General features: G+C 51.2%; 1 protein-coding gene across 3 annotated transcripts; it reads left to right on the top strand.

The window, feature by feature from the left end:
* Window positions 1-120: 120 nt before the first annotated feature.
* MAVS (mitochondrial antiviral signaling protein) lies at window positions 121-27,872 on the top strand. Of its 3 annotated transcripts, none has more exons than XM_024106379.3 (7): window positions 121-250; window positions 12,909-13,038; window positions 15,395-15,569; window positions 17,693-17,979; window positions 18,834-19,773; window positions 22,135-22,472; window positions 24,267-27,872. In XM_024106379.3, exons 2-7 carry the CDS (start codon window positions 12,922-12,924, stop codon window positions 25,104-25,106), a joined length of 2,697 nt encoding a protein of 898 aa, XP_023962147.2. In that variant the 5' UTR covers window positions 121-250; window positions 12,909-12,921; the 3' UTR covers window positions 25,107-27,872. The 3 variants fall into 3 exon arrangements, with proteins under 3 accessions (XP_023962147.2, XP_008167836.2, XP_065454429.1); XM_008169614.4 differs by having other exon boundaries at window positions 18,834-19,863; XM_065598357.1 differs by lacking the exon at window positions 121-250 and adding an exon at window positions 3,708-3,842 and having other exon boundaries at window positions 18,834-19,863.

Below are 27,872 nucleotides of genomic sequence, written 5' to 3'. Positions count from 1 at the left end.
CCGGCCAGGCCAGCTCCCCGGGCCCCCTTCTCCGACGGAAACGCTGCAAGCCACCAGCTGCCCCGGCCAACACAAGCGCTTGATGGACGTCCGGAGCGAGGCAGAGCGGCCAATGGGCGGCTGAAGCTCGGGGCCCGGAGAGGGCGGGCTTAGAACGCTCCCCGGGAGTGCGCGAGAGAGGCCGCGCGCGTGCGCGTGTGTGTCTGTCTGTCTCGCGCTCCTGTTCGGCTCTTCCGTTGCCCGCCCGCAGGTAAGGAGCGGCGGCGCCGCGCCGGTCGCTGCCCCAGAGCCCTCTCCCTGCCCGTGAAGCCGGGTGTTATTGGAGGAGGCCGGATGTTGCAGCGGGGGTTGGCTTCTCGGCCGCTGTAGTTCCTCAGATGCTCCCTTAGGTTTGCAAATGACTTCTCTCTGCTCGGAGCAGCCCCCGCTAACGGAGGGAGCTCGGGAAGGAGTTGGTGGGCCCCCTTTGTTCTGCAAAATGCTTGTTTGCCCTGCTGAGCGGGAGTTTGAAGGAAGCTGGGGGTCGTTCAGTGCGACTCCGTGGAGCAGTGCGTTAGCTGGGTCAAGCAGAGAAATTAACAAGAACATAAAATAATCTGACTGGGTCTTGTTTGCATTATGCGGAGCCCTGTCGGTTCCAGGATGGTAAACTCGCTACTAGTTTGTAGACCAAATAGGCTTTCAGCTGTGATTAGTCATTTGCTGGATTGATGTGGGAGCTTGCCCTTGAACGAGGAAGTGCTTGTAATAAATGTAGCTGCCTTATGCAAATAGTTATTGCAAAGCCCTGGCTTGCAGGCCAGATAACTGCTCTGCACTGGATGTCATAGATGCAAGTGTCAAATTATCAACAAAGCCCTGTGTATGTCTTGGGAAGACCTGGCTGCACTTGCGCCACACTCCCACAAACACACTTGCACAGCCTTAACTTTGTCTTTAGTCCCATTAACTACTCTGAATAAAGTTATGCTCCTGCAGGATTGGGGCTTACATGTGACAGAATTGTTGCAGTCAGGTTTGAAGCAGCAGAATGGGAATCTGCAGAGATTTCCCCCCCCCCCCCTCGGATGCAAAAATCTGTGGAAATGTATTCCCTTCTTTAGGCAGAAAGCCCACTCCCTTTTTATGCAAGAGTTTGTTGTGGAATTACAGCCTCAAGCTGTGATCTCAGATCACATTAGGTTGGGCCATCCTGGACTGGAACACATTAGGGAAACCTCAAGATGGTATTGGGGAATTAAGTAAGGCACACTCTGCATTCCTGGTGCAGAATTCAATTCATTCTTGGATCAACTCAGGAAGTGAGGAGAGGACTGGTCTCCTTGATTCTGGGGCTGTTGGGGACCCGTTCACCGCTATTGTAGGCAGAGTTCTACAGCTTTTGTGACATGCAGGGAATAACTGGTGCCTTGCTCCCCACTTGTGACCACACATCCCAGAAAGTCGCCTGAGCCAATCCTGTACCTCGTAGAGAGGCTCCCAGGACAGGTGTTATTTATGGGAGGGATTGCTTTGTTCACAACCCCTTTGCATTGGCAGAGGAGGTGCAAAAGGGCCAAATGAATTGTGCTGTCTGTCAGTAGTGAACCAGTCCCCTAGCATCATCACAGCCATGTTTTTAAAGAGATCCATGGCTGTGATCCTGACCTCTTGTGGACAAGAGAGATCCCATAAGAGATGGGGTGTAAACCTCCCAAAGCCACAGACAAATTCCTATCAGAGCACTTGCATTCTGCCTTCCTGTGTTCCCCTGGTAGTTTCAAAACAGGAAGTGAAACTACAACCGATTGGTTCTGTGTTGCCATGGCCGCCTCCTGTATTTCCCTAGAATGCTTCAGTGCAAGCACTGACCCAGACTGACAATAGCTGCACAGTCATGAATGTCTTAAAGACATAGGGTGACCAGATGTCCTGATTGTATAGGGACAGTCCTGATTTTTGGGTCTTTTTCTTATATAGGCTCCTATTATCCCCCACCCCCATCCTGATTTTTCACACTTGCTGTCTGGTCACCCTATAAAGACACTAAGGAGTTGCCAGACTGCACAGCACTTACACTAGACTTCTGTCTTTTAACTTTATAATTCTTGTTCATCTGTGTAGATTACCATCGGTTACAGTGTGTATGAAAGTCAGGACAAGGTGGTCTTTGAATAAAGCACTGGATTGGGGGTTAAGAGCGCTAGATTCAATTTCCAGCTCACCCACAACCCCTCTTGGGCATGTTGCTTAGGGAGGGATTTTCATACGTGATTTAGGAGCCCAAGTACCATTGACTTTCTAAATCACTAAAGTGCTCTTGAAAATCCTACCCATTTTCTCTCTGTGCCTCATTTCCCCATCTGTAAGAATGGGGACAATGCTTTGTTTTTATGTCTTGTCTGTTTAGCTTGTAAGCTTTGGGGCAAGTAGTCTTAGTATGAGTATGTCTGCACCGGAGCTGCAAGTGTGATTTCCAGCTCAGCAGATATGCTAATCCACTAAAATAGTAGTGTAGCCATAGCTGCATAGGGTAACTGCCTCCAATACATACCCTTGAGCAAGGGGTTCCTGTGAGAGGGACCCCTACAAATAAATCAATTCACTTTTTACAAAAAAGAGCATGTGATATCAGAACATTATGGTTCTCATAACTTATTTTGCCCACACCTGCAACTTAAACTATGGCTCTGATCCTCCCCAAATTAAAATCACCCACTTGGGATTGACCTCAGGGAGCACTGGCACTCCCTGCCCTTTTCAGGAAGTAATATCTGTAAAGTTATTCTGGGTAAAAAATTAAGCTGGCTTGAGCTTAATTGATGAGCCAGAGCGAAAGAAGGTGGGTGAGGAAGTATCTTTTATTAGACCAGCTTCTGCTGGGGGTGGGGAGCTTACACAGCACTCTTCCTAAGGTCAGAGAAAGTCCCTTGTGCATATGCATCAGGACAGGGGCTTTGTTGTGAGTCCAGGGTGTTAGCAGCCAGCCTTGAGGTGACCTGTTCTGATTGGCACCCAGGTGCTGTGGGTTTGAGTCCTGCCCTAGGCAGCCTTCTGGCTGAGAACGTGTGCTGTGCACACCAGTTGCTCTCTGCCTGTCTTTTGCCAGGGCTCCCTCTGGAAGTCTTGCCCTGAAAGCGAAGTTTCCAGTTTAAGATCCAGGATCTCAAAGTGCTGTTACAGTCACATGCAGACTTATATTTTACTCTTAGAAGGACTGTCAAGGAAAGCGGAGGAGACATGAAGGACAATGTAGGAGGTCCAGTCAGCGGTCAGTGTGCTTTGGGGTGGCTGGCATGACTTAATAGTCCCTCTGTCTTGGTCAGGCCCTGCGGGCAATAGCTTGGGCCACTCAGTGACCTGTCCATCCTTGTGACTCAGCCCTGTCACTTGGAGCATCACCCCTTTCAGGGTAACAAAAAAGTCCAAACAAAACCTAAATCTAACAAACTTATATCAGGCTTTCCGCCCCAATCTGGGCTCAGTAGTCCCTGCTCCTTTACTCCCAAGCTTACATCTCCCTTCCTTCCCCCTGGGTTCCAGGCAGGGACCCAGCATTAAGTAGCTACAGACTGCTTGGATCTATTGCTGCTGCTTGTCTGCAGGCACCTTTCACACAGCTGCATTGTCTTATGCGCTTTACTCCCCAGAGCTCTATCACCTCAGGCAGCTTCCTTCCAGTCTGGTAGTGAGGGGCTTCCTTAGTGTTCATAGCCATGCCAGTGACTCATCCATCTATTAACTCCTTCCTGGCTGCTACACGGATACAGCTGCAGCACATCTGGTGAAGACACTCTATGCGAGGGGTCGGCAGCCTTTCAGAAGTGGTGTGCCGAGTCTTCATTTATTCACTCTGATTTAAGGTTTAGTGTGCCAGAAATACATTAATATTTTTAGAAGGTCTCTTTCTATAAGTCTATAATATAGAACTAAACTATTCTTGCATGTAAAGTAAATAAGATTTTTAAAACGTTTAAGAAGCTTCATTTAAAATTAAATTAAAATGCAGAGCCCCCCGGACCGCTGGCCAGGACCCGGCCAGTGAGAGCGTCACTGAAAATCAGCTCACGTGCCGCCTTCGGCACGCGTGCCATAGGTTGCCTACCCCTGCTCTATGCCAATGGGAGCGAGGTCGCCTGTTGGCATATGTCAAGGCTCCTTCCCCACTCTGAACTTTAGGGTACAGATGTGGGGGCCTGCCTGAAAACTTCTAAGGTTAACTATCAGCTTAGATCTGGTCCGCTGCCACCACTCCCAATGTGCTAATTCCCGTCCCTGGGTAGACTTGAGAGACTCTTCACCAATTCCCTGGTGAGTACAGATCCAAACCCCTTGGATCTTAAAACAAGGAGAAATTAACCATTCCCCCTCCTTCTCCCACCAACTCCTGGTGGATCAAGATCCAACCCCCTTGGATCTAAAAACAAGGAAAAATCAATCAGCTTCCTAAAAAGAAGGCTTTTAATTAAAGAAAAAGGTAAAAATAATCTCTGTAAAATCAGGATGGAAAATAACTTTACAGGGTAATCAAACTTAAAGAGCCCAGAGGAACCCCCTCTAGCCTTAGGTTCAAAGTTACAGCAAACAGAGGTAAACACCCTAGTAAAAGGTACATTTACAAGTTGAGAAAACAAAGATAAAACTAACACGCCTTGCCTGGCTGTTTACTTACAAGTTTGAAATATGAGAGACTTGTTCAGAAAGATTTGGAGAGCCTGGATTGATGTCTGGTCCCTCTCAGTCCCAAGAGCAAACTCTCCCCAAAAACAAAGAGCACAAACAAAAGCCTTCCCCCCACCAAGATTTGAAAGTATCTTGTCCCCTTATTGGTCCTTTGGGTCAGGTGTCAGCCAGGTTACCTGAGCTTCTTAACCCTTTACAGGTGAAAGGATTTTGGAGTCTCTGGCCAGGAGGGATTTTATAATACTGTACACAGGAGGGCTGTTACCCTTCCCTTTATAGTTATGACACGCCCCCCCAAATCACAGATAGAGTTGGACAGCCGGTTCCACACTGGCTGTGATTTCTTCCTGGAGCTCTAGGAGAAAACAGAGTTAATAAGACACATGCACCTTTATACATACTACTGATTATATAAAAACTAACAATATGTCCCACATTCCAAGAACAATTTTTAACCAGTTGATTCTGGGAAACTTTCCTGGGAGAGTGCATCAGCCACTTTGTTAGAAGCTCCTGAAATGTGTTGTATTTCAAAATCAAAATCTTGGAGAGCTTAAACGCCACCGAAGAAGTTTTTTGTTATTCTCCTTGGCGGTATGAAGCCACGTTAGCGCAGCATGGTCGGTTTGTAGTTGGAAACGCCGTCCCCAAACGTATGGGCATAGCTTTTCCAGCGCGTACACAATGGCGTAGCATTCCTTTTCGCTGATTGACCAGTGGCTTTCCCTCTCAGACAGTTTCTTGCTGAGAAACACGACAGGATGGAATTCTTGATCTGGGCCTTCCTGCATTAAAACTGCTCCCACACCCCGCTCGGACGCATCTGTGGTTACTAGGAACGGTTTGTCAAAGTCTGGGTTTGTCAAAGTTTGTCAAAAAGCACAGCCAGTATGGAACCAGCTGTCCAACACTATCTGTGATTTGGGGCGCGTGTCATAACTTAGCACAGGGTCAGACACGAGTGTCGCCTTAAGCTGGTTAAATGCCTTTTGACACTCATCAGTCCACTGAACTGCATTTGGCTGTTTCTTTCTGGTTAGGTCTGTCAGCGGGGCGGCGATTTGGCTGTAGTGGGGTACAAATCGCCTATAATATCCAGCCAAGCCTAAGAAGGATTGGACCTGTTTCTTAAACTTTGGAACCGGCCACTTTTGGATAGCATCCACATTGGCCTGTAGGGGATTTATAGTTCCTTGACCCACCTGGTGCCCCAGGTAAGTCACTCTGTTTTGGCCTATTTGACACTTTTTAGCCTTAACAGTTAGTCCTGCCTGCCTGATGTGCTCGAAGACTTTTTCCAGGTGCTCCAGGTGTTCTGCCCATGAATCAGAAAAAATGGCCATATCATCGAGGTAGGCAACTGCAGATTCTCCCAATCCCGCTAGGAGACCATCTACAAGTCTTTGTAGGTGGCGGTTGCATTTCGCATTCCGAAAGGGAGGCCGTTGAATTCATACACCCCTGCCTGGGTGACGAAGGCTGACCTTTCCTTGGCGGGTTCATTTAGAGGTACTTGCCAGTACCCCTTGGTTAAGTCTAAGGTAGAGATGAATTAGGCATGTCCCAATTTCTCCAATAGCTCATCTGTGCGTGGCCTTTGGATAGTTGTCAGGACGAGTTACAGCATTTAGCTTACGGTAGTCCACGCAAAAGCGTATTTCCCCATCTGGTTTGGGAACTAGAACCACTGGAGATGCCCATGCACTATTAGAGGGGCGGATTATACCCATCTGTAGCATGTCCTGGATCTCCCTTTTTATAGCAGTTTGGGCATGAGGTGACTCCCGGTAAGGTGGGGTTCTAATGGGGTGAGCATTACCTGTGTCAATGGAGTGGTATGCCCGTTCGGTCCGTCCTGGGGTGGCTGAGAACATTGGCGCAAAGCTAGTGCACACCTCCTTGATCTGCTGCCGCTACAGACGTCCAAGGGTTGCGGAGTGGTTCAGCTCTTCCACGCCACCGTCACTTTTTCCTTTATAGTAGACACCTTCAGGTCACTCTGCATCATCTGTTTCCTGGGCTGTAAACTGGAAAACCTTTAATTCTCTGGAATAAAAGGGCTTAAGAGAATTAACATGGTATATCTTAGGCTTTATGTTGGAGGTGGGGGATGCTATGAGATAGTTAACAGCTCCTAGGCGCTCCTGGATCGTGAATGGTCCTTCCCACAACGCTTCCATTGTATGGGCCTGGAGCGCCTTTAAGACCATGACTTGGTTTCCTACTTTGAAGGACCGTTCTCTGGAATGTTTATCATACCAGGCCTTTTGCTCTTCCTGAGCATCCTTTAGGTTTTCTTTAGCAAGGGCCAAAGAATGTCGGAGGGTGCTTTGTAGGTTGCTTACAAAGTCTAGAATGTTAGTTCCTGGAGAAGGCGTAAACCCCTCCCATTGCTGCTTCACCAACTGTAATGGCCCCTTAACCTCGCGGCCATACACAAGTTCAAATGGTGAAAACCGTAAACTGGGATGTGGTACAGCCCTGTAGGCAAAAAGCAACTGCTGCAACACTAGGTCCCAATCATTGGAGTGTTCATTTACGAATTTACATATCATGGCCCCCAAAGTTCCATGAAACCTCTCCACCAGGCCATTGGTTTGATGGTGGTAAGGGGTGGCAACCAAGTGATTCACCCCATGAGCTTCCCACAGGTTTTCCATGGTCCCTGCCAGGAAATTAGTTCCCGAATCTGTAAGGATGTCGGAGGGCCAACCTACCCTGGCAAAAATGTCTGCTAATGCCTGGCACACACTTTTAGCCCTGGTGTTGCTTAAGGGTACTGCTTCCGGCCATCGGGTAGCAAAATCCATGAAAGTCAGTATGTACTGCTTTCCTCTGGGTGTCTTCTTTGGGAAAGGACCCAGAATATCCACAGCTACTCGCTGAAATGGGACCTCAATTATGGGTAGTGGCTGGAGAGGGGCTTTAACCTGGTCTTGGGGCTTTCCCACTCGTTGGCACACCTCACAAGACCGGTCATAATTAGCAACGTCCTTGCCCATTCCCTCCCAGTGGAAGGACTTCCCCAACCGGTCTTTGGTTCTGTTCACCCCAGAATGGCCACTGGGATGATCATGGGCTAAGCTCAAGAGCTTTACCCGATACTTAGTGGGAACTACCAACTGTCTTTGAGGATGCCAGTCTTCCTGGTGCCCACCAGAAAGAGTCTCCTTGTATAAAAGTCCTTGTTCTATAACAAACCGGGATCGGTTAGAAGAGCTGAGAGGCGGTGGGGTGCTCTGTGCCGCCGCCCAAGCTTTCTGAAGGCTGTCATCTGCTTCCTGCTCGGCCTGGAACTGTTCCCTTGATGCTGGAGACATCAATTCCTCCTTGGACTGTGGACTGGAGCTTGGTCCCCCTGGAAGCGATGCAGGTGCTGGGGCTGTTTCCGTTGACTGTGAACCACTGTCCGCTGGTGCACTATGTGGTATCTCAGGCTCTGGCTGAGCCTCTTGGGTAGGGTTATCTGCTGCTTCCACCAGGTCAGGCTCGCTAGTGCCCTCTGGCACTGGACTTGTAGACGGGTTTGCAAACGCTGTACTCAGTGCTGGCAATGGTTCTGGTGCTGGTTGTGTTGCCAGTTCCGGTTCTGGGACTGGCTTTGGCTGGGTCTCTGGGATTGGATCCACTACGGCTGTTGCAGTTGTTGGCAGGGGATCCGGTTCCACCACCTCTGTCTGGGTCTCTGGTAACACAGACGGGGCTCTGGTGGACGGCTCAGGAACAGGGATGGGTGTGAAAGCTTGCTTAGCCTGGCTGCGGGTGACCATTCCCACCCTCTTGGCTAGCTTCACATGGTTGGCCAAGTCTTCCCCCAGCAGCATGGGGATGGGATAATTGTCATAGACTGCAAAAGTCCACATTCCTGACCAGCCCTTGTACTGGACATGCAACTTGGCTGTAGGCAAGGTTACAGAGTGTGACATGAAGGGTTGAATTGTCACTGGAGCCTCCAGGTTGATGAGTTTGGGGTCCACTAGGGATTGGTGGATAGTTGACACTTGTGCCCCAGTGTCCCTCCACGCAATAACCTTCTTTCCGCCCACTCACAAGGTTTCCCTTCGCTCCGAGGGTATTTGAGAGGCATCTGGGCCTAGGGATCTTTGGTGTAATGAACTGTAATCGGTTGGGGTTCTTGGGGCAGTGGGCCTTTATATGTCCCAGTTCATTACATTTAAAACATCGCCCTGCTAAGGTATCACCGGGGCAATGTTGGTTGGTGGAGACTGGTGTGGTGGGGTGAGAAGGCGCCTGGGGTTTCCCTTGGGATGTAGGTGGGGCCTTGGGTTGTCCCCTGTGGTAAGGTTTTGTTGCGGGTTGCCACTTCTGATATTCGCTCCAACTGCTACTAGTTTTTTTCTTTTCTGCCACCTCCATCCATTTGGCTCCAATCTCCCCCGCCTCGGTTACAGTTTTGGGCTTCCCATCTAGGATGTACCTTTCTGTTTCCTCTAAGAACTGCTCCATTTTCACTAGGAAAAACAGATCTTCCAGAGATTTAACATTTGCTCCTGCTACCCAGGCCTCCCAATTTTTCCCAATGTGGTAGGCATGTCGGTTAAATGACACGTCTGGTTTCCACCTTAGGGCTCTGAACCGCCGACGGGCATGCTCGGGTGTTAACCCCATTCTGATTCTGGCCTTGTTTTTAAAAAGTTCATAACTGTTCATGTGTTCCTTAGGCATTTCAGCCGCCACCTCTGCTAAGGGTCCACTGAGCTGCGGCCTCAGCTCTACCATGTACTGGTCTGGAGTGATGCTGTATCCAAGGCAGGCCCTTTCAAAATTTTCTAAGAAGGCCTCAGTATCATCGCCTGCCTTGTAGGTGGGGAATTTTCTGGGATGGGAAGCGGTACCCGGAGAGGGGTTGCTAGGGTTGGCTGGATTATTCTGCCTAGCCCTTGCTAATTCCAGTTCATGCTTCCTCTCTCTTTCTCTCTCCTCCATCTCTTTTTCTCTCTGCTCCATAGCTCTCTCATCAGCTTCTTTCTCGAGTTTTTTTTAATTGGAGCAGTCTCTGATGTTTCCTTTCATTTTCTTCTGCTTCTAGTCTGGCCAGTTCTAGTTTGTTAGCTGCTTCACTGGTAGTCATTTTCCTGTTTTCTTGGCTGGGCCACACCCCTCTGCAGTTCCCTGAAACTGGGATGCACTCGGCTCAGGGCTGCTTAGGTAACAGAGACTTTCTAACTAGCTATCCCCGAGAGGTAGAAAGAAAAAAAACAATTCAGCTTGTAAATTCCTTTTACCAGCTGATTGCTCACTACTTGAACCCTTCTCTTAACAAAGACCCTTGTTAAAAAAACTTAACACCTCTGCATTCAGGTAAGGCTAGATAAGATATGCATCTGCCTTCAGCTCTGCTTTCCAAGCAGCTAGAAAGGAGAAAAAAACATCTTACTGGCTTTTGGTTTAAAATGATCCCACTGCTCTGCCACCATGTCAAGGCTCCCTCCCCACTCTGAACTTTAGGGTACAGATGTGGGGCCCTGCCTGAAAACTTCTAAGCTTAACTACCAGCTTAGATCTGGTCCGCTGCCACCACTCCCAATGTGCTAATTCCCGTCCCTGGGTAGCCTTGAGAGAGACTTCACCAATTCCCTGGTGAGTACAGATCCAAACCCCTTGGATCTTAAAACAAGGAGAAATTAACCATTCCCCCTCCTTTCTCCCATCAACTCCTGGTGGATCAAGATGCAACCCCCTTGGATCTAAAAACAAGGAAAAATCAATCAGCTTCCTAAAAAGAAGGCTTTTAATTAAAGAAAAAGGTAAAAATCATCTCTGTAAAATCAGGATGGAAAATAACTTTACAGGGTAATCAAACTTAAAGAGCCCAGAGGAACCCCCTCTAGCCTTAGGTTCAAAGTTACAGCAAACAGAGGTAAACACCCTAGTAAAAGGTACATTTACAAGTTTAGAAAACAAAGATAAAACTAACACGCCTTGCCTGGCTGTTTACATAAAAGTTTGAAATATGAGAGACTTGTTCAGAAAGATTTGGAGAGCCTGGATTGATGTCTGGTCCCTCTCAGTCCCAAGAGCAAACTCCCCCAAAACAGAGCACAAACAAGCCTTCCCCCCACCAAGATTTGAAAGTATCTTGTCCCCTTATTGGTCCTTTGGGTCAGATGTCAGCCAGGTTACCTGAGCTTCTTAACCCTTTACAGGTAAAAGGATTTTGGAGTCTCTGGCCAGGAGGGATTTTATAGTATTTTACGCAGGAGGGCTGTTACCCTTCCCTTTATAGTTATGACAGCATAATAAAATCACCCCCACGAGCAGCAGAAGCTCTGTCTCCGCCAACATAGTGCTGGGCACACTAGCGCTTATGTCAGTGTAACATCTCTGAGGGGGGTGGAATATTCACATCCTTGGGTTTTGCCAACATAAGCAGTAGTGTAGACATATCCTAAGCAGCAGCATTAGGGCAATGTAATCATGCTGCATGCTCCTTGCCTGTGTCCTGGATGGTAGGACTGAAGCTATGGCTACACTAAAGTTTACAGCTGTAAGCTCTAATGTAGCTGCTCTAATTACTTAATTACTCCAACCCCCTGTTAGAGGGCTTTCCCTCCACCCTCCCACTTCCCTAGTTCTTGTCACGCAGACAGCAAGCTGCAAAAGACCAGAAGTCCGAAGTGCAGACAATGGAATGTTTATTGGGGTTAATTTCCAGCAAGCATGATTCCAATTTTCCCACCCACTTCCTGTTTGACCCCAGTTTATATAGTAATATTCTCAGCTATACCTTAACCAGTCATTTTACTGAAATGTAACTAACCAATCCTAATATAGTGTAACATATTATACCAATTATATCCCACTACCCTAATTAACTTACATCTAGCAAAATTCATTATACAGCTAACAAAAATTAAAGCACCAGACAGATTAACAATAGAAAAGTGGGGGCCATAAAGATAAAACAATACAGAAATGAGGGTTTCACAACCATTGATCCTATTGGGATCCAGGAAACCACAACCATTGATAGGTGACTTCTTGCCAGACAGGATGCTATCAAACCACGTTTTCTTTAACCATCTTAAGATCTCTTACTTTATCTGGTTGTGATGGGCACTATCAGGACAGGATCATCTTCCTAACAGCCCAATAGCACCTTATTTCAGTGTGGCTGGTTTGGAATGGGAGGATGTGACCGTACGCTTCCCAGTTTATGGCTGCCCCTGCTACTTAGCCAAAGAACAAGGCCTCAGACTATCCTAGTGAGAGAAGGCCTATACACAGGCGGACTGTGATTTTGATTCTTTGTTTTATACCTCTATTCTATAACTAGCTAAATGATAAAAATACACCTAAATTCTAAAGTACAGGCCTTTACAGGCAGGCCTGCATCCCCCCCCCCCCTTCCTCCCGCACATGAGTGATGGTAGCTATGTTGGCGGGAGAAGCTCTGCCGTGGACATAGCACTGTCCACACCTGCACTTGCGTCGTCATAAATGAGGAGGGTAGCTAATTCACACCCTTGAGGGACATAATTTATGTCAACTTAAGCTGTAGTGTGTACATAGCCACGGCGTGATGAAAGAAAAGCAAGTAGCTTCGACTCATCAGTAGTTCTGATCAAAGGAGTTGCTTAGTAACAGGAAATGGAGTTTCAGCTTTCTGCAGTAATTCAGCCAAGAGCTCACCCCTGTCAGTTTCACCCTGCTCAAAGTGCTGTAGTTGCTGTGAAAAAGCCTGTGAAGATGTCAGATGCTAAACATTTGTGTCATGCCCTTTTTAAAACAGAGCAAACCTCAAATGATATCTCCCCTCCCGCCCCCCCCCCCAAAAACCTGCGATAGAAAAATCAAGCAATGCACACGCAAGCCGAGGGATGTGCTTCCACGCTTCCTGCAGCCCCCATTGGCCTAGAGCGGTGAACCGCAGCCAGTGGGAGCTGCAATTGGCCGAACCTGCAGACGCGGCAGGTAAACAAACCGGCCCACCAGGGGCTTTCCCTGACGAGCCGTGTGCCAAAGGTTGCCGATCCCTGTGTCAGATGCACAGTTTTAATAGAAAAAGTTTTCATTTTTCATAGGATTTTTTTTCAATAAAAATTTTCTGAGCAGCTCCAATTATTATTATTATGAGACTGTAAGCTCTTTTTGGTAGGGACCATCTGTTTTTCCTGTGTTTGTACAGTGCCTTGCACAGTGGGCCAACCTGCAATATAAAAGTTAACTAATAACAGCTGTTTTTTTTTTTTTTTTTTTTTCTGAATTGATCTTCTCTCTCCTAGGTGTGAAGCAAAGATGGGGTTTGCTGAGGACAAGGTTTATGAGTACATTAGGGAATATATGTCCGAATTCCATCACATCCGGGTGCTCCAGCTGATTCGCTATCTGCCGTGTCTCTCTGATGCAGACAGGGTAATTCTTTCTTTATTCTTTAACTCGGTTTTCTTTGAACCTGCCTTGCTAGTTCAGGTGCACATGTGTGGGAAAGGGGCTGGGGTGACAGTAGATATCATCCCTCCACAACTCTAACCTCCTGTCTCGCGGAACCAACAGCTTCACCCAAAACTGAAAAATGCTCAATGGGCTAGATCAGTTTCCTAAACTTGGGACGCCGCTTGTGTAGGGAAAGCCCCTGGCGGGCCAGGCCGGTTTGTTTACCTGCCGCATCCGCAGGTCCGGCCGATCGCGGCTCCCACTGGCTGCGGTTCGCTGCTCCAGGCCAATGGGAGCTGCGGGAAGTGACGGCCAGTACGTCCCTCGGCCCGCGCCACTTCCAACAGCTCCCATTGACGTGGAGCAGCGAACCACGGCCAGTGGGAGCCGCGATCGGCCGAACCTGCGGACGCGGCAGGTAAACAAACCGGCCCGGCCCGCCACAGGCTTTCCCTACACAAGCGTCATCCCAAGTTTGGGAAACACTGTGCTAGATCAAAGCTTAGAACACCAGTGTACGAATAGTTGGGAAGAACAAATAGAAAACAACAAGCTAGACTGCCCTAGATTCCTGGTCAGAACTATCCACCCCGACAGGCTGGAGATCGAACTTGTAACCTCCAGAGCTGGAAGCATGAACTGCTACAGCTTGAGCTAAAGAATCAAGTCTCTCATGGAACTAGGCTAACACCCTGTATGGTGCAGGCACAGAGACGGGACACATAATGCATGCTGGCCAGTGGGTTACACTTCCAGATCCCTCATCACAGGGTGATGTGCAAAACTAAGGCAGTCTCTTGCCAGATACAGAATTGGTGGCTGCAAACTAGAGGTGGATACTGGGAGGCATAAAGCCCAGTCCAAACCCAGAAGGAGTAGCCATGCAGCCAGTGGGACACTGATGCCAGAATCGTAACTCGGAGGGAGCACAATACAGTCTCAGATATATATTTTTTTAATATTGAAAAGTGAAGAGGGGTGGGGACGGGAGACACAGAGATGACATGTTACCCAGCAATCTGTCACTGGAGCAGCCGTGGACACTCCTGCCATGTCCAGTTCCAACCCCAGCATGAAACGCCCCCGTCCTGGGCAGGACACCTGAGAAGTCTGTCTTGTTTTTAAGGAGTCTGTCTCTCTCTCTCTGTGTGGATTGTGCTGCCAGTAAAGAAGAATTCTTGGCTTGAGCTCTGTGTGTGGTAAGAAAGAGGGAGAAAACCACTAGGTGTGGGAGTGTTTTGTGGCAGCTGCGTCTATAGCTGCTGCCCTACAGTAAGTCTCTGTCTAGTTAGAGCAGGGCGCTGCTTTCTGCAGCCTGGGCTCTCTGTCTGCATCTCTGGGACAGGCTCTGCCTGAAGCCCGGTTGCAGGTAACCCACCAGTGCGCCCTGCTGTTTAACAATAACCCGTGGAATTAGGAAACCAAGGAACTGCCAGACTGGGTCAGGTGCTTCTGGTCCCGTGTCTTGTCTCTGAGAGCGAGGAGCACCAGGTGTTTCTGAGGAAGATGCAAGAACCCTGCAGGGGGCAGAGGTGGGATAGTCTGTCCCCGCAGAAAGGTCTCCTCCTGATGCCTAATTGTGAGTGGCTTAAACTGTGAAGGAGGAGGGTTAATATATTTTTAGGCCTGTGGCCACTGCAGTTCATGGAGACTATGGTCTTGGCATGCATGGCTCTATTCTGACTAGCAGGCGGGTGGCTGAGCCTCAGTCACTGATCCCCCCCCCCCACCCCAAAAACCTTGAAAGGTAAAGGGAGAGCCGTACAGCAGGGTTTGAAAAATAGTGCCCCTTCCTGCCCCCCCCATTCCTTACTCTGTTCCCTCCTCCCTCTGCTCCTGCTGCTCTCCAGCCTTCTCCAACGTCCAGAGCTCCTGCCGGCTGCAGTCCTCCCGATAGGGAGGTGGGATGTAGGGTACAGCCTGGAGGGTGCTCAAGGTTGTGTGAGCTGTAACTGCTTCCAGCCCTCCTGCTCTGGCATCCCTCCTTTCCGAGCTCCCCACTCCTGCCCTGCGGCATCCCTGCTTGTCCTGCCTCTGCGCAGACGTGTTACCATCCTGCCTTGCAATTCCCTTTGCTGCTTGACCACGGGGCCACCTCCTAGTGCACAACACAGAACTCTGCCAAACTGCGCCGCGACTTCATGACGGGGCCTCGCCTCCCCGGAGCTTCATCTCGCCCTGAGCAACCCTGCCAGCTGACTCCTGGCTAAATTCCTCTGTCTCAGCGGGACCCCGGGTGCTGAGCTGCCGAGAGCTTTGTCTGACTCCTGCTGGGACAGATGAAACGCCCCCTAGCCGGCCCCTTTCTCAGTGTTCTCTCCCTGCTGATTTTTAGGAAGAGATCGAAGCCTACGACGACAGGAAAGGGAACGAGCACGCCGTGTGGAAGCTCTTCGACTACTTGAAATGCAGGAGTGGCTGGGTGAAGGAGCTCATTGAGGCACTCAGGAAGAATAGGCACCATGATCTCGCAGACAGGGTTCAGCGCAAGTACGATGTTCACCAAGTCGGTAAGTTGCCTTGCAGTACCTGTCCCTTAGTACCTGCTGCGCTCCCTTAACTGCTCGGCCCTGGGGCTCTCTCGAGCATCACCACGGTATCTCAACGCCTCTTATCCCTTAGGTAGAGGGGGGCCAGGTTGTCAGAGGGGCCTAAAGCTGCCAGTAGACACCTCGTGGGATTTGCGAAAGCTCCGAAGCCGGTTTCAGCACCAAACTCCCATTGAAATCGAATAAACCCCTCTGAGGATCTGGCCCTAAGCGACTTGCCCAGGTCACACTGGCAGTCTGTGGCCGAGCTGGGATTTGAACTCTGGGCTCCCAAGACCCAGGCTAGTGCTGGGGATGGGCGACAGGGGAGGATCACTTGATGATTACCTGGTCTGTTCATTCCCTCTGAAGCTCCTGGCATTGGCCACTGTCGGAAGATGCTGGGCTAGATGGACCTTTGGTCTGACCCAGTATGGCTGGTCTTATGTTCTAACCACTGGGCAATCCTTCCTCCATTGAAACAATACTGTTTCTTTCCCATTTCCTGGAAGTCTCTCTTTGGAGCGATCACTGCTGTCATTAGGAGGGTGTATGTTTTAAATATACAACTCCAATCAATTGTAGAGACCAGCACCAGTAACAAAGCCTGACTCCTCCATCCCTCCTGCCCGCAGGGTTAATAAATTAACCCCAGCCTTTCACCCACTTACCCCTCTCCCGATCCACCTCCTTCTTGAAAGCTTGGTGATACATCTGCTCTGGAAGTCAGCAGGTCCTGGCTGTGCTAGCAGGTTCCAAAGCTGAGGGCTTCTCCTCAGAAACAGCATCTGCCCCTTCCCCTGGTTAAAACCTATGGGCTGCTGGCCCCAGCTGCTCAGTTGATCTCATCTGCAGTGGCACCGCCCAAGGAGAGGGGCGGGAAGCCGGCACCCCAAATCACTGAGGTTGAATCCCACACGTAGAATTGCGGGGCACAGGGGTAAGGTGGCTACTCTACCTTTGTGCTGGGGTTTCTGAATGGCTGAAGCTGCAGCCCCATGTTGTCCGCTTTGCAGTAATTCAGACGCGAGGTGACAGAGACCTGCATAACTGTAGTGAGGTCTGGCCCCCCTTCAAGCAGGTTGTGATTTTTCCTTCCAACTTGCAGACTGGTGTCACAAACATCCGGCAAACTCACTCAGTGCAGGGAGCAGCAATAAACCTCACCAGGTCTTGTGACTGCCTCGGCCAACCTACGAGCGCTTGCTCATGGGCTAACTCTAAGCCTTGTCCAAGCTTCCGTCTCTGCTAGGCATGGGGTAAATGCCACTGCCACACACCAGTGGGTTGGGTAAGATGGGGAGAGAACCCTGAGCATCATCCACATAGAAAATATGGACTGTGGGCACTTCACATACTAGCAAGTCCATGTTGGATGAGTGGTGTGGTAGAATGGGACCTCATGAAGGCAAAGGGGTTCAGTGCAGGATCCTGTCTGTCCTGGCATGCTTGGCTCTGGTGCTCAAGCTAACGGTCCCTTCCAGGGACAAACGGGAGAGGTCTGGTGGCAATAAGGTCACCTTCTGGAATCCACCCGTGCTACAGCCTGGCTTTGAGCTTCAGGGGACGCTGCAAGCCCCTCTCCTCATCTGCTCCCCTGGAGCGGCGCCTGGCTGATCAGCGAGGGGGTGGAGGCTGAGTTGGGAGAGGATTCTGCAGGAGGTCAGTAGTTCTTGGTTTCTCTGGAGGTGATCTGTGCCCTGCCCTGTGTATAGATTGTATTTGAACTCGTATCTTTTTGTAATGAGCCAGGGCTTGGTGTGCCAAACAGATATAAATGCTCCGTAGTCTAGGTGAGATGAGGTGGGGTCTCAGCCCGGTTGCTAGGGGATGTGTCCATTTCACAGGAAGTGCTGTCACAGTGACAACAACTGTTCATTGACTGTTTCAGCTGAGGGCTGGGGGGTTAAATGAGCCACGGAGAGTGAAAACTGCTCTCTCCCTCTGAGTGACGGTACCTTTGTTGGCGGTGCCTGGTTTCCCTCTGACTAGACAGAACGCTTCCCCTCTAGGGCCACTCCAGGGCTAAAGTCAACCCCTGCCGGTACTCCCCATCTCCCATATTACCCATCACTTCAAATATTCTGTGCTCACTCTTCCTGTAGGTCCTCGGAGCAAGGCACCACTTCCTGCGGTGCATAACTCTCTGCCCAGCTACGCGTCCGTTTGCTCTCGGATGCCGCCACTGACTGCTAATCCTGATCCTCGGCACGCTGACCCCACCTTTGCGAACAATCCCCACACTCCTCCGTTGCCTAGGCAGCCAGCAAGTCTCCCAGGGCCGGGCACACCCCTGCCTCTCCAGACGAATCCGTCAGGAGCGGAAAGCTGCCACGACCTGGGAGAATACAATATTCCTGTGCAAGAGATGGAGCCGATGGCAAAGCAAAAGGTTTGTTGGTCTCTGAGAGTGTCCTGTGGTGCCAGATCTCTTGGGTTTGGTTGACAAGAACCTGACTCTTAAAACTGGGCCGAGTTCCTGCCTGTGTCCCAGCCCCCCTGCGCTGTTCTGACCGCTCAAAGGGGCTAGAAGCAGCCAGATCGGGCTGCCCCGCAGGGTGCGGGAGCACTCAGGTGGCACAGTGCCAGCATCCCTGGCTCCTGCACTGCTCCCGTTCCATCCAAAGCAGATGCGCCTCAGTCTGGTGCACATGGTCCAGAGATTCAGGCTGTTACAGCCAGCTGCCTGATCCCCACCTTTGCTTCTCTCTCTCTCCGGCTGGTGCTGCCATCGCTCCAGCCATGGAGAAGTGGCTGCAGCATGTGCCGGGTACCCTGTCAGTCACGTTCTCTCTCCGGATGTAGCTGTTCCATTCTGCATGCCCCGGCACACGGCGATTCCCTCTGGTTAAAAGGCGATCTCGGTGCTAGGGAAGTGCTGGATTGTCACCCTCTAATTCCCACAGGCCTCGAGGCAGGGGGGAACCCAGAGCGACTCCCTCCAAGGCTGAGGAGGAAAGCTAGTCTCCATGTCCATTCGGTCCTTGCTTCTCTCCGGAGTTCAGCGACCAGGGTAAAACGCTCCCTCCAAGGGGCCCTGCCTGTCAACCGGGGCTTAGGGGTAGAGGCAGCACTGTGGAGTGAGGAGTTTGGACACCAGGGCTCCGTCTCCTTCAGAACACTTGGGTCAAAACAAGGCCTGGGGGTCTGTCTGTCCAGCGCCTCGCATGGAGGGAGCCCCCGTCCCAATTTGGGCCCAGAGAATAATTCTCTTATGGTCTAAACACATCTCGGTTTTCCTGTCAGGTTACAGAAGATGCCCTGACCCCATGGAGGGAAGCTCCGAGTTTCCAACCCGCTGGGAACGCAGCACTAGCTGATCTCAGGGCATCACAGGAAGGCAGTAACCATGGAGATGGTCTGGCCCCAGCAGCAGTCCATTTATCTCCTGGATCACCAGCGGGACACCTGCTGGCTTGTGGGGGGATGCCCAGAGGAGTGGTGGAAGTGGCTCAGCCAGGCAGACCAGTACCCGACCCAAGAGGACAGAGTCAGGACTGGGCCGGCCGCCAGCAGCATCCGGTCTGTGTGAGCGGTGGGTATTTTGGGAACATGAATCACCTGAACGTTGGGAACAGCAGAAAGGCATCCGTGCCTGGAGAGCCTGTTCAGAGAGGGGAGCCGGCCGCCGCTCCTAGCCCAGAGGATTTCATGAACCAGCCAGAAGAGGTTTACTATTCTTTTGAGCGCTCTCCCCTGGCTTCCGGTGCCAACAGAGCTGTCCACGGGGATAGGCAGCAGGCTGGAGATTCGCTCCGGGAACAGAAGATTCAGGCTTTGCAGGGTTACGAGAATAGGAACCTGACGAGCAGCATGGTGGATGTTCATGACCCTCTCCTCCTGCAGACCCAGTTTGATGCAGAGCAGAAACGTGCCCAGGGACAGAGAGACCATGGCGGAGAGAGGGATGCGTTTCCCCTACACCAAATCAGAGATTCTGCACAAAGCACATGCAGTTATGGTGATGTGGGAGCCATCAAAGGAAGGGCTGACTCTAGTTCTGCAATCGGATCAGTGCCTACCTCTCAGACAACAAGCACAATCCCCATGGACCTCAGTGAGGATGCGACTGCTCGTGATTTGGGAGCATTACATCTCGGCACAACACGTTCGGCCAGTTCCTCTGAAAAACTGGCTTCAGGCCCCTCCACGGGACCTTCCCAGGGGATTCCTGAGCAGAACCCAGGTAGCAGCATCAATTCCCACTGTGGTGGACAGTCGGGAGGGTGCCTAGCAGATACCCCGGGAGTTGCCAATGGACCGGCAAACAGCAGGGGTAAGAGCTTTCCCCATCAGTATTCACACAGGGGCATTTTAGTCTGGTCCTACTGCAAAGGGGGCAGCATCTTCAACACCGGGGATGAGTTGGGGCCATTGAAACCTGTGATCAAAATTGCACTGGCTTCCAGCTGCAGTGGGAATTGCAGTGTCTGTATGCCACTGGCTTCTCCTACCCCCAAGCAGAATTTGTTAGGGGCGGGGAGGTACACTTAGAGGTGCATCCAAATCAATGCAAGGCTGTTCTTGGTATTGTACCACTCCCCTCCACGTGAAACTGGCTGGCCCACTCGCTGGCTAAGAGCGGCCAAAGCTGGATTCCTCACAGCTCATCAATGCTGTGGTGGGGCCAAGGCTGTGCCAGGCTTGGGGAAGGAGGCAGCACCATGTGCGTTTTGAAGCACAAAGCCGCCACTGCTTTCCCAGCGATGTGCTAGCAGGGGAAGATGGGACCCGGGGTAAGTGTGACAGGGAGGAATGGGGCTGACCACCTTGCTAGTCCTGGAGTTTCCTGTTGCCCCACCCAGAAGGCTAAAGCCAGACTTTGCCTGTGTCGAGAGAGGGTCCCTCCCATGGTGTCTCTGAATTCACAGCCCTCCTCCCCCCAGTGCCTGGGCCCCAGGCAAAAGTAACTTGTTAGTACAATTTCCCTGTAGGAAACAGATGTACACCCAAAACTGAGGGACAGTCTCTTGGCCTAGTTACACACCTGAGACTTGGGCCCGGTTTGTCAATAGGTTTGCCAACCTGCGCTGCCAGGGGAAAAACAGGCCAAATGTGGTGATGCCACCTGAGACCAAGCCAAACTTGGCTGCTTGGGCTGAGTTTCGATTCGGGTTTGAACTCGGAGTAGAGGGAGGTGTCGACCTCCCATGAACCAAAACCAAAAAATGGCTCCCCATGAACCCCTGCAAAGTGGAGATGCTGGTTGTAACAAGAGAGTGAATGTGACTGTTGCTATCTGTACCAGCCCAGCTGACTTCTTTACAAAGACTCTCCCCAGCAGTAGGTCCAGGTTGTAGAGTTGTGTTACGCACCAGAGCGCTGTGAGAGACAGAACCAAGAGAGAGCCCCACAGCACTCTGGTCAATCCAGCTGCTCCCTGTGGTCCAGGCCAAGGGCCAAACACCTTGCTCAGCGCCTGAAGGTACTAGAGAGATGAGTTTGGGAGCCAGCGAGCTTCATCAACGTGGGAGGTAGAAAAGAGAACTATAAGATGGAGCCCTTACTACCTTTCAGTGGGAGGACGGGGAGAGGGATGGGGTGTGAAGGGTGGGGCTGTGCATGGTGTTGGCAGCAGACGGATGTTACCGAGGATGCCGTGTAGCATTTCCAGTTACCTGTCTACCTGGAATTGACCAAACCTCTTAGCTCAGATTATAGTACAATGGAGGTTACTAAATGCCTGACCTGAGTCCATTCCTTAGTGTCTCTCATTAGACCAGCGGTTCTCAAACTGTGGGTCAGGACCCCAAAGTGGGTCGTGACCCCAATTTTAATGGGGTCACCAGGGCTGGCTTAGACTTGCTGGGGCCCAGGGCCGAAGCCCAAACCTGAGGGCTTGGACTTTTCCCCCCTAGGGTGGCGGGGCTTGGGCGGGCTTAGGCTTCGATCCCCTCTCCTGGGGTCCTGTAGTAATTTTTGTTGTTAGAAGGGGGTCACAGTGCAGTGAAGTTTGAGAACCTCAAATGAGGTTGAATCCCACATGTAGAATTGCGGGACACAGGGGTAAGGTGGCTACTCTACCTTTGTGCTGGGGTTTCTGAATGGCTGAAGCTGCAGCCCCATGTTGTCCGCTTTGCAGTAATTCAGACTCGAGAACCTCCGCGTTAAACCCATCACCCTGTGCCCCACAGTCACACTCCCGGTCTCTTTCATGGGCCTGCTCCAAAGCTCTCTGAAGTCACTGGGGGGCGTCTTTCCATTGACATCAGGGCCCTTTGGCTCAGACCCCTGTTGCACACATGGTTTGTTAACAATGCACTTCGTGTTTGGCAGTCCTAATGCAGAATGACCTCCTCCCCTCCCTTTTTGTTTGGAGCTGGTATAACATTTCCCCCCCTGTACAAGGAAACCAAGAAACATGGCTTCATAAAGAGGCACCAGATAAGAGAGACTCCTTCTACCGTGGAGACTACCCTCTCCCTTGAACTGGGAATTTCCCATTGTTAATCGTGAAATATTGTGTGTATGGGGGGGGAAGGAGCTTACAATTCCCATTCATTTCACACATCCTGATTAATGCACATTGTGCCTTGTTCCCCTCCAGATCCTCAAAGCAAAGTCCAGATTCCAGCCCCTGCAGCTCACGTGCTACACCCAGCTTCAACTCCTGGGCCCAGCCACGTTCTTCCAGCCAGTTCCCCCATCCATCCCAGTACGACTAGAGTTCTCAAGCTCTCCCATGCCAGGCCTGCTGTGGAATTCTCTGACCTTAGTGACTTCTCCTCTACTGCTGTGATTCCACCTAGTTCGCCTAGATTGCCTTCTGACCCGTCAGGGCCAGCATTCAACAGCGACCTGGGTGAGCTGAAATCTCCCGTCCAAGAGCGCGAACTGCCAACGAGAGACACAGACAGCAGCAGCACCTCCATGCCAAAGGAGAACGTAGGTTGTCACGTGTGTTCACCTTGATCCTGTTGTATACAACGCCCCCAAATGGTCTTGTGCTGCCCGAGCTACTGTCTCCCGCAGAACCGTAGCCTTTCAGAGAGATCCTGCCAAACAAACTCCTTTAGCCTAGACCCTTTCTGCAGGTTTTTTCTCTCCATTCTCCTTGCCCCGTCCCAGAGCTTTGTTTAAACTGAGTGAGGTTCTAATGGTAGAATCGGGCAGCACAGTCCGTAATCGTGGCTATGAAGGGCTTGAGCCAAAGCCCACTGAAGTCGGTGGAAAGACTCTCATACCCCAAAGATTGTCAAGGTCTGTTTTGTAGGTCACCTAGTCTATCCCTTGGCATAGGGGAGTACAGTCTTCTGTGTCCAAAATGATGGGGCCTCCCCCATTTCCCTTGGCAGGTAGATCTCACCGTTAGGAAGCTTCCCCTTCGACAGCCTGGAATTTCATCTTCTTAACTTCACCCCAACCCTCCTGGTTAGACTCCTGCGCATTGCACTGAATACTTCCCCTCCCACCTTGGTGGTTACAGTTTGCAAATGTTTGTTGGATCAGGTGTCGAACCTCCCTCCTGGCGGTCCCCAGGGCCTTGTCTACGCTTGGAAGTGGCCCCGATTGCAGCCGTTGGTGTGGCTGCCATGGGGCAAGACCCTGTTGGCAGACAAGGGAAGTGGAGATTTGCCCCAGCCAAGCTGCCCGTTAACTCTTCTCCCCTTTGTTTGTAAATCAGTCCCTCCAGCCTCGTGCTCGTTTTAGCGGCTAGTGGCTCAGTCCCCGCCCTCCCCCCAGTTTATCTACCCTTCTTCCACCTTTTCCTCACCCTCCCCAGCCCAAAGGGTCCTCCAGAGCCCTGATAACTCCTCTCCCCGTCCCTCAGCCGAGGGGAGCTAGCTACGACCTATGTTCCCTGTAAGCTGCGCACTTGGGCGACCGCGCAGGAGAGATTCAAATGCCGCCCAGCTGATTAGCAGAGCGGGCACAGCCGGCAGCCTGTGTTCAGGTGCCCCTCCCCCCACGTTGCTCCATCCTGCAGCTGCTCCCGGGACCCTCCTGCTGGCTGTGCAGAGCGGGGGTGGGATGGGGGGGAGGAGGATGCTGATGACGGGGTGTCCCCCTCCCCCAGCCCCTGTACCCCATCTCCGCAGAGCCGGGCAAGAGGGGACAGCCTGGCTCAGGAGGCCTCAGAGCGTTCAGTGAGTGTCTTAAAGAGACAGTGCCTGGTTTTCGACACACTCACTCTCTCTCTCTCTCTCTCTCTCTCTTCCCAACACATACTTTTATTATTATTGGTACTTCCTGCAATGCACATATATTCTCGGTAATTTTATTCTTTCAAAGTGTGAAAGAATAAATGCATAGACCAGTGTTTTGACTGGTCTATGCATTTCATAATTTTTATTTCTCTTACACTTAAATGTAATTCTTTGAGTAGTGAGTTCTATAATGCCTAACCTGTCCTGGCTGGAGTAACTATCCCTATGGTAACTTTTTAAATATATATATTTTATCTAAGATTTTTGTTTCTACTGGTGGCACAGAGCCACACATACCTCGGTGCACATAACAAAATTTATTCCGCACATGGATGGAAAACATTAAAGGGAACATTGGCTACAACCCCGCCTTCTGAGCCACGCAGTGTTGGGAGGGATTGCTGTTAGCCTGGGGGCAGACTGAAGCTGGGTTTGCAGCACTCGGCCCCGAAGCAGGAGGTGGGTGCCATCAGTGCTTCCAGTGACATGCTTCAGTTTGTGTCTAACTAGTCCCTGTTGTTGTCTCTTGAAGGCAAATCGAGCGCCAAAGCCCCCTGCTCCGAGTGTGACCCGAACCAGCCCAGGGATCCCTGGGAGCCCAGCTGGCACCACCGCAAGGGAGGCAGGGTCGGAGACCCAAAACGCCTTGCCAGGCCCCCCTAGGGGCTGCCAAGTGTTCTACAGTGAGCCGGATGAAGAGGTGGTGCTCAGCAAGCCAGGCGTGCTAATCTCCACTGGAGGCGTGGAGGAGCCAGCCACGAGGCAGCCAGAGTCACCCGAGACCAATGTCCAGTATTCTGGGAGGTCTGATCGCTTCATCCTCAGCAGCGAGTGCTCTCCGGACAGCAATCCCCTAATGATAAGCGAATCCAGCAGTGCCTGTTCCAGCTCCAGCAGAGCCCAGAGGAATCAGCCTGAAGAGAATCACTACTCCTCTCGCTCTGACCACCGCCCCCAACCTTGGGCTGCCGGCAATGGCCCAAGAAGAGACGAGGCTACCAAAACCAGCAGAGCCTGCCTTCCGCCAGAGAACAGCAGCACCTGGGATAGCACAGCTGTGGGAACTCACGAAGTCCATGTGGTTGAGCATCCTAGCGCTGAGCTGGGGGAGGCTCCCGGCCTGCGGGGTGTAGCCAATGCCTACGAAAACCCATCTCCGGCCAGCTCTGGCTCCCTCAGGAGGCTCTCCGGATATTCCGACTCACCTTGGAATTCAGAAGCCCCTCCAGGAAGTTCCCCCCAGAACGATAACCGGCCAAGGCGAGACAGGGATGGGACATCTTTTCCCTTGAAGGACTATATACTGCCAGCTGCCGTTGCTGCTTTCACTTCTGTTGTGGCTTTCCTATTCTATAAGCATCTGCGGAAATAGGAGTCGAGCAGGGTGGAGAGATTGTAGAGCATCACTTCGTTCAGCCACAAAGTCAACAGTAAACTTCATGCTTAGCTTTCTCTTACGTAGGAATTTTAACTGGCATACTTAAGGCTAGTCTGGAGGGTGGAATTTCGAATGCACTATTCAGTCTTTTTTGGAAATGAGGCATGAGGCCTCAGATGCCTGACCCCCTTGTGCTCTTCTCCATCCTTGTTGTCACCAGTTGCCTTCTCATATACTTTCCTTCTCCTGCTGCACCTCAACTTCCCATGCAAGCCGTCGCTGATGGACCCTTACTTGAGACAGTGAAATTCGCAACCCCTTCCGCAGATGCTCATTATCCACACCTGTCTGTGGGCCGGTGCACTGGAAGGGGGGGGGTACCAAAGAGACAGGTGGAGGCTTTCTACAAGAGAGAGCATGTTGTCCTGTGAATCACAGGATTCCTACTGACCGCTCTGAGAGAAGGAGTTTCATTTCCTTGCAGAATCTGAAGTGTACGAACATCAAGAAAGCGCAGCTGGCGTCTGCTGCTAGGTTTTGCCCAACTTTAAAATGCTGGTGCATGGAGAGGGGCTGGGCACTAGCTCCTGTGCAGGTACCTGACCAGGAATACTACCTTGAATTCAAACGTGGTCCATTGAGGGCTCTTCTGGCTTTCTCCTCCAGCCATGCCTCGTGATTGGGTTTGTGTTCACTCTCCCCTTCCTTCTTGCCCTGTGTTTGTGTATGACTGACTGGGACCACAATTCAGGATCCTCTGCTGTCACTGAGTTGAATGGCTGTGCTGCTGGTACAACTATTCACTCACGTAGGGTGACCAGACGTCCCGATAAAATCGGGACCGTCTCGATATTTAAGTGTTTGTCCCGCGTCCCGACCGATCTTTGATCGGGGCGCACTTTGTCCTGATATTTGCTTTGCCAGCAGCACTTAGCTTTTTTTTTTTCTCTCTCTCTCCTGCTCAGCCGGCACGAGCCCCCCCGTCCCGATATTTTCTTCCTGTCATCTGGTCACCCTACACTCATGGAGGGCTAGCATGAGACCTGTTTTTGCCAGTCAAATCTCATTGGCAACTAGGCCCTATGCACTGGGGTGATTTCACCCTTAGCGTATACCTCACTGGCTTGAATCCAGGCCAGATCAGTAACTTGTTTGTTAACATCTAATGCCTTTTCAGTGCCCTGTGTGAAATGAGCAGGGTCTGAAGAGCTCCTGCTCAGCAAGTAACCAAGTTACAAAAATCCCACAGCTGGTCCCACAGGTGGCAGACCCAGGTTTAAAATGGACCCTGGAGGTTAAACTACCATTCTGTATGCCTACGGGGGGTCCCTCCAGCTTTGAGGCAGGTGGGGAAGTTTGCACTGCCGCTTCCATGCTGTATCTGTTCTGTGACTAAGTAGAGAGGTCAAATTGACTGTCACCTTTCACTAGCACTAAATTCTCTCCCCATGCCTGCCGGGGACACCACTAATCTTGTGGTTTCCCGTCTCCTCTGAGCATACATTTCCCATACCTGTCATGCTGCGTAGCCTTAATCAGAGTATGGGATTACATGCAAATGCAGGCGTTGCCTGTTGCAGTGCTAGGCCTCCAAATTGTCGGGGCATAGTTTTACTGTAGAATCAGGCTTTAAGTGGAAATAGGGGGTGGGAATTAAGTAGTTTGAGAGAGCTCAGCCACCATCGTGGTGATGATAATGTATGTAACTGGGGCTGTAGGTCAATTGAAGCAACTCTGCTCCAGCAAGGATGAGGTTTGCTCCTTCTCCTGTTGCATTGTCTCAGTAGTTTTGCTAATGGGTAGGGCCACGATTTTGGCAAGGGTATTTTATTGAAAGTCACGGGCAGGATATGGGACATAAACAATAAATCATGGCTATGTATACAGGGCCAGTGTTAAGGGGTAGCAAACAGGGCAATTGCCCGGGGCCTGCGAAGCTAAGTTACAAGTGGTGGGGTTCAGGCTTTGGCTTCAGTGGATTTTGAGGAAGTTGCAGAGGCTGCCAGGCTGGGGTCGGGATTTAAAGGGCCTGGAGCTCCTGTGGCTGTGGGGAGCCCTGAGCCCTTTAAATCCCGGGCCCAGCTGCCGGACCTGCGGGCGGGATTCAAAGGGCTCTGGGCTCCCCGCTGCGGCGGGAGCTCCGGGCCCTTTAAATCCCGGCTCCAGCCTGGGCGCCGAGCTGCGGGTGGGATTCCGAGGGCTCTGGGCTCCCCACAGGGCAGGGAGCCCAGAGCCCTTTAAATCCCTGCCGCGGAAGCCGGTGCGGTCCGGCACGGCGTCCTGACTCTTGCCGGTACGCCGGACCGGACCGGCTTACTTTCACCTCTGCAGCTATGGTAGAGTGGCCATTTATGTGAAACTCCCCAGGTGTCAATGCTGCAAATGCACAGGACCCGACAGTGTTCCCTGATCCTTGCCCCGCATGAAGTTAATGTTATGGTATAGGTTTTGTAGTAAGTACAAAAGCCAGGAAATTGAAAGTTAGACTTCCCAGAGCAGCTGTGTCTCATCCTGGTTTTGACACTGACAACCTCTGTGGCAAGTCACTTTACTTTGCAATTTGAATTTCTCCCATCTGCAGCGTGAGAATAATAAGGTGTACCAACCGCAAAAGCGGGCTTGAGGATCAATTACCTGTAGTCTGGAAGGGTCTGGAAGCGTTACGTGGGTCCTGTTCCTCAGCTAGTATAAATCAGCATCACTCCATTGCCTTGGGGCTGTCCACAGATTACACAACACATTTTTTTGTTATTGTCAAGA

Source organism: Chrysemys picta, chromosome 5, assembly GCF_011386835.1.
Source record: "Chrysemys picta bellii isolate R12L10 chromosome 5, ASM1138683v2, whole genome shotgun sequence".
Classification (NCBI taxonomy): Eukaryota; Metazoa; Chordata; order Testudines; family Emydidae; genus Chrysemys; species Chrysemys picta.
Note: the sequence above shows the minus strand (reverse complement) of the source record. Positions and strands in the feature narration are given on the sequence as shown.

Bases quoted from the DNA above. Each gene is read 5' to 3' on its own strand.
- MAVS (XM_008169614.4), top strand. From the start codon at position 12,922: ATGGGGTTTGCTGAGGACAAGGTTTATGAGTACATTAGGGAATATATG. The intron at 19,864-22,134 runs GTAAGAGCTTTC...GTTCCCCTCCAG, and splicing joins TGGACCGGCAAACAGCAGGG to ATCCTCAAAGCAAAGTCCAG. The intron at 22,473-24,266 runs GTAGGTTGTCAC...TGTCTCTTGAAG, and splicing joins CCTCCATGCCAAAGGAGAAC to GCAAATCGAGCGCCAAAGCC.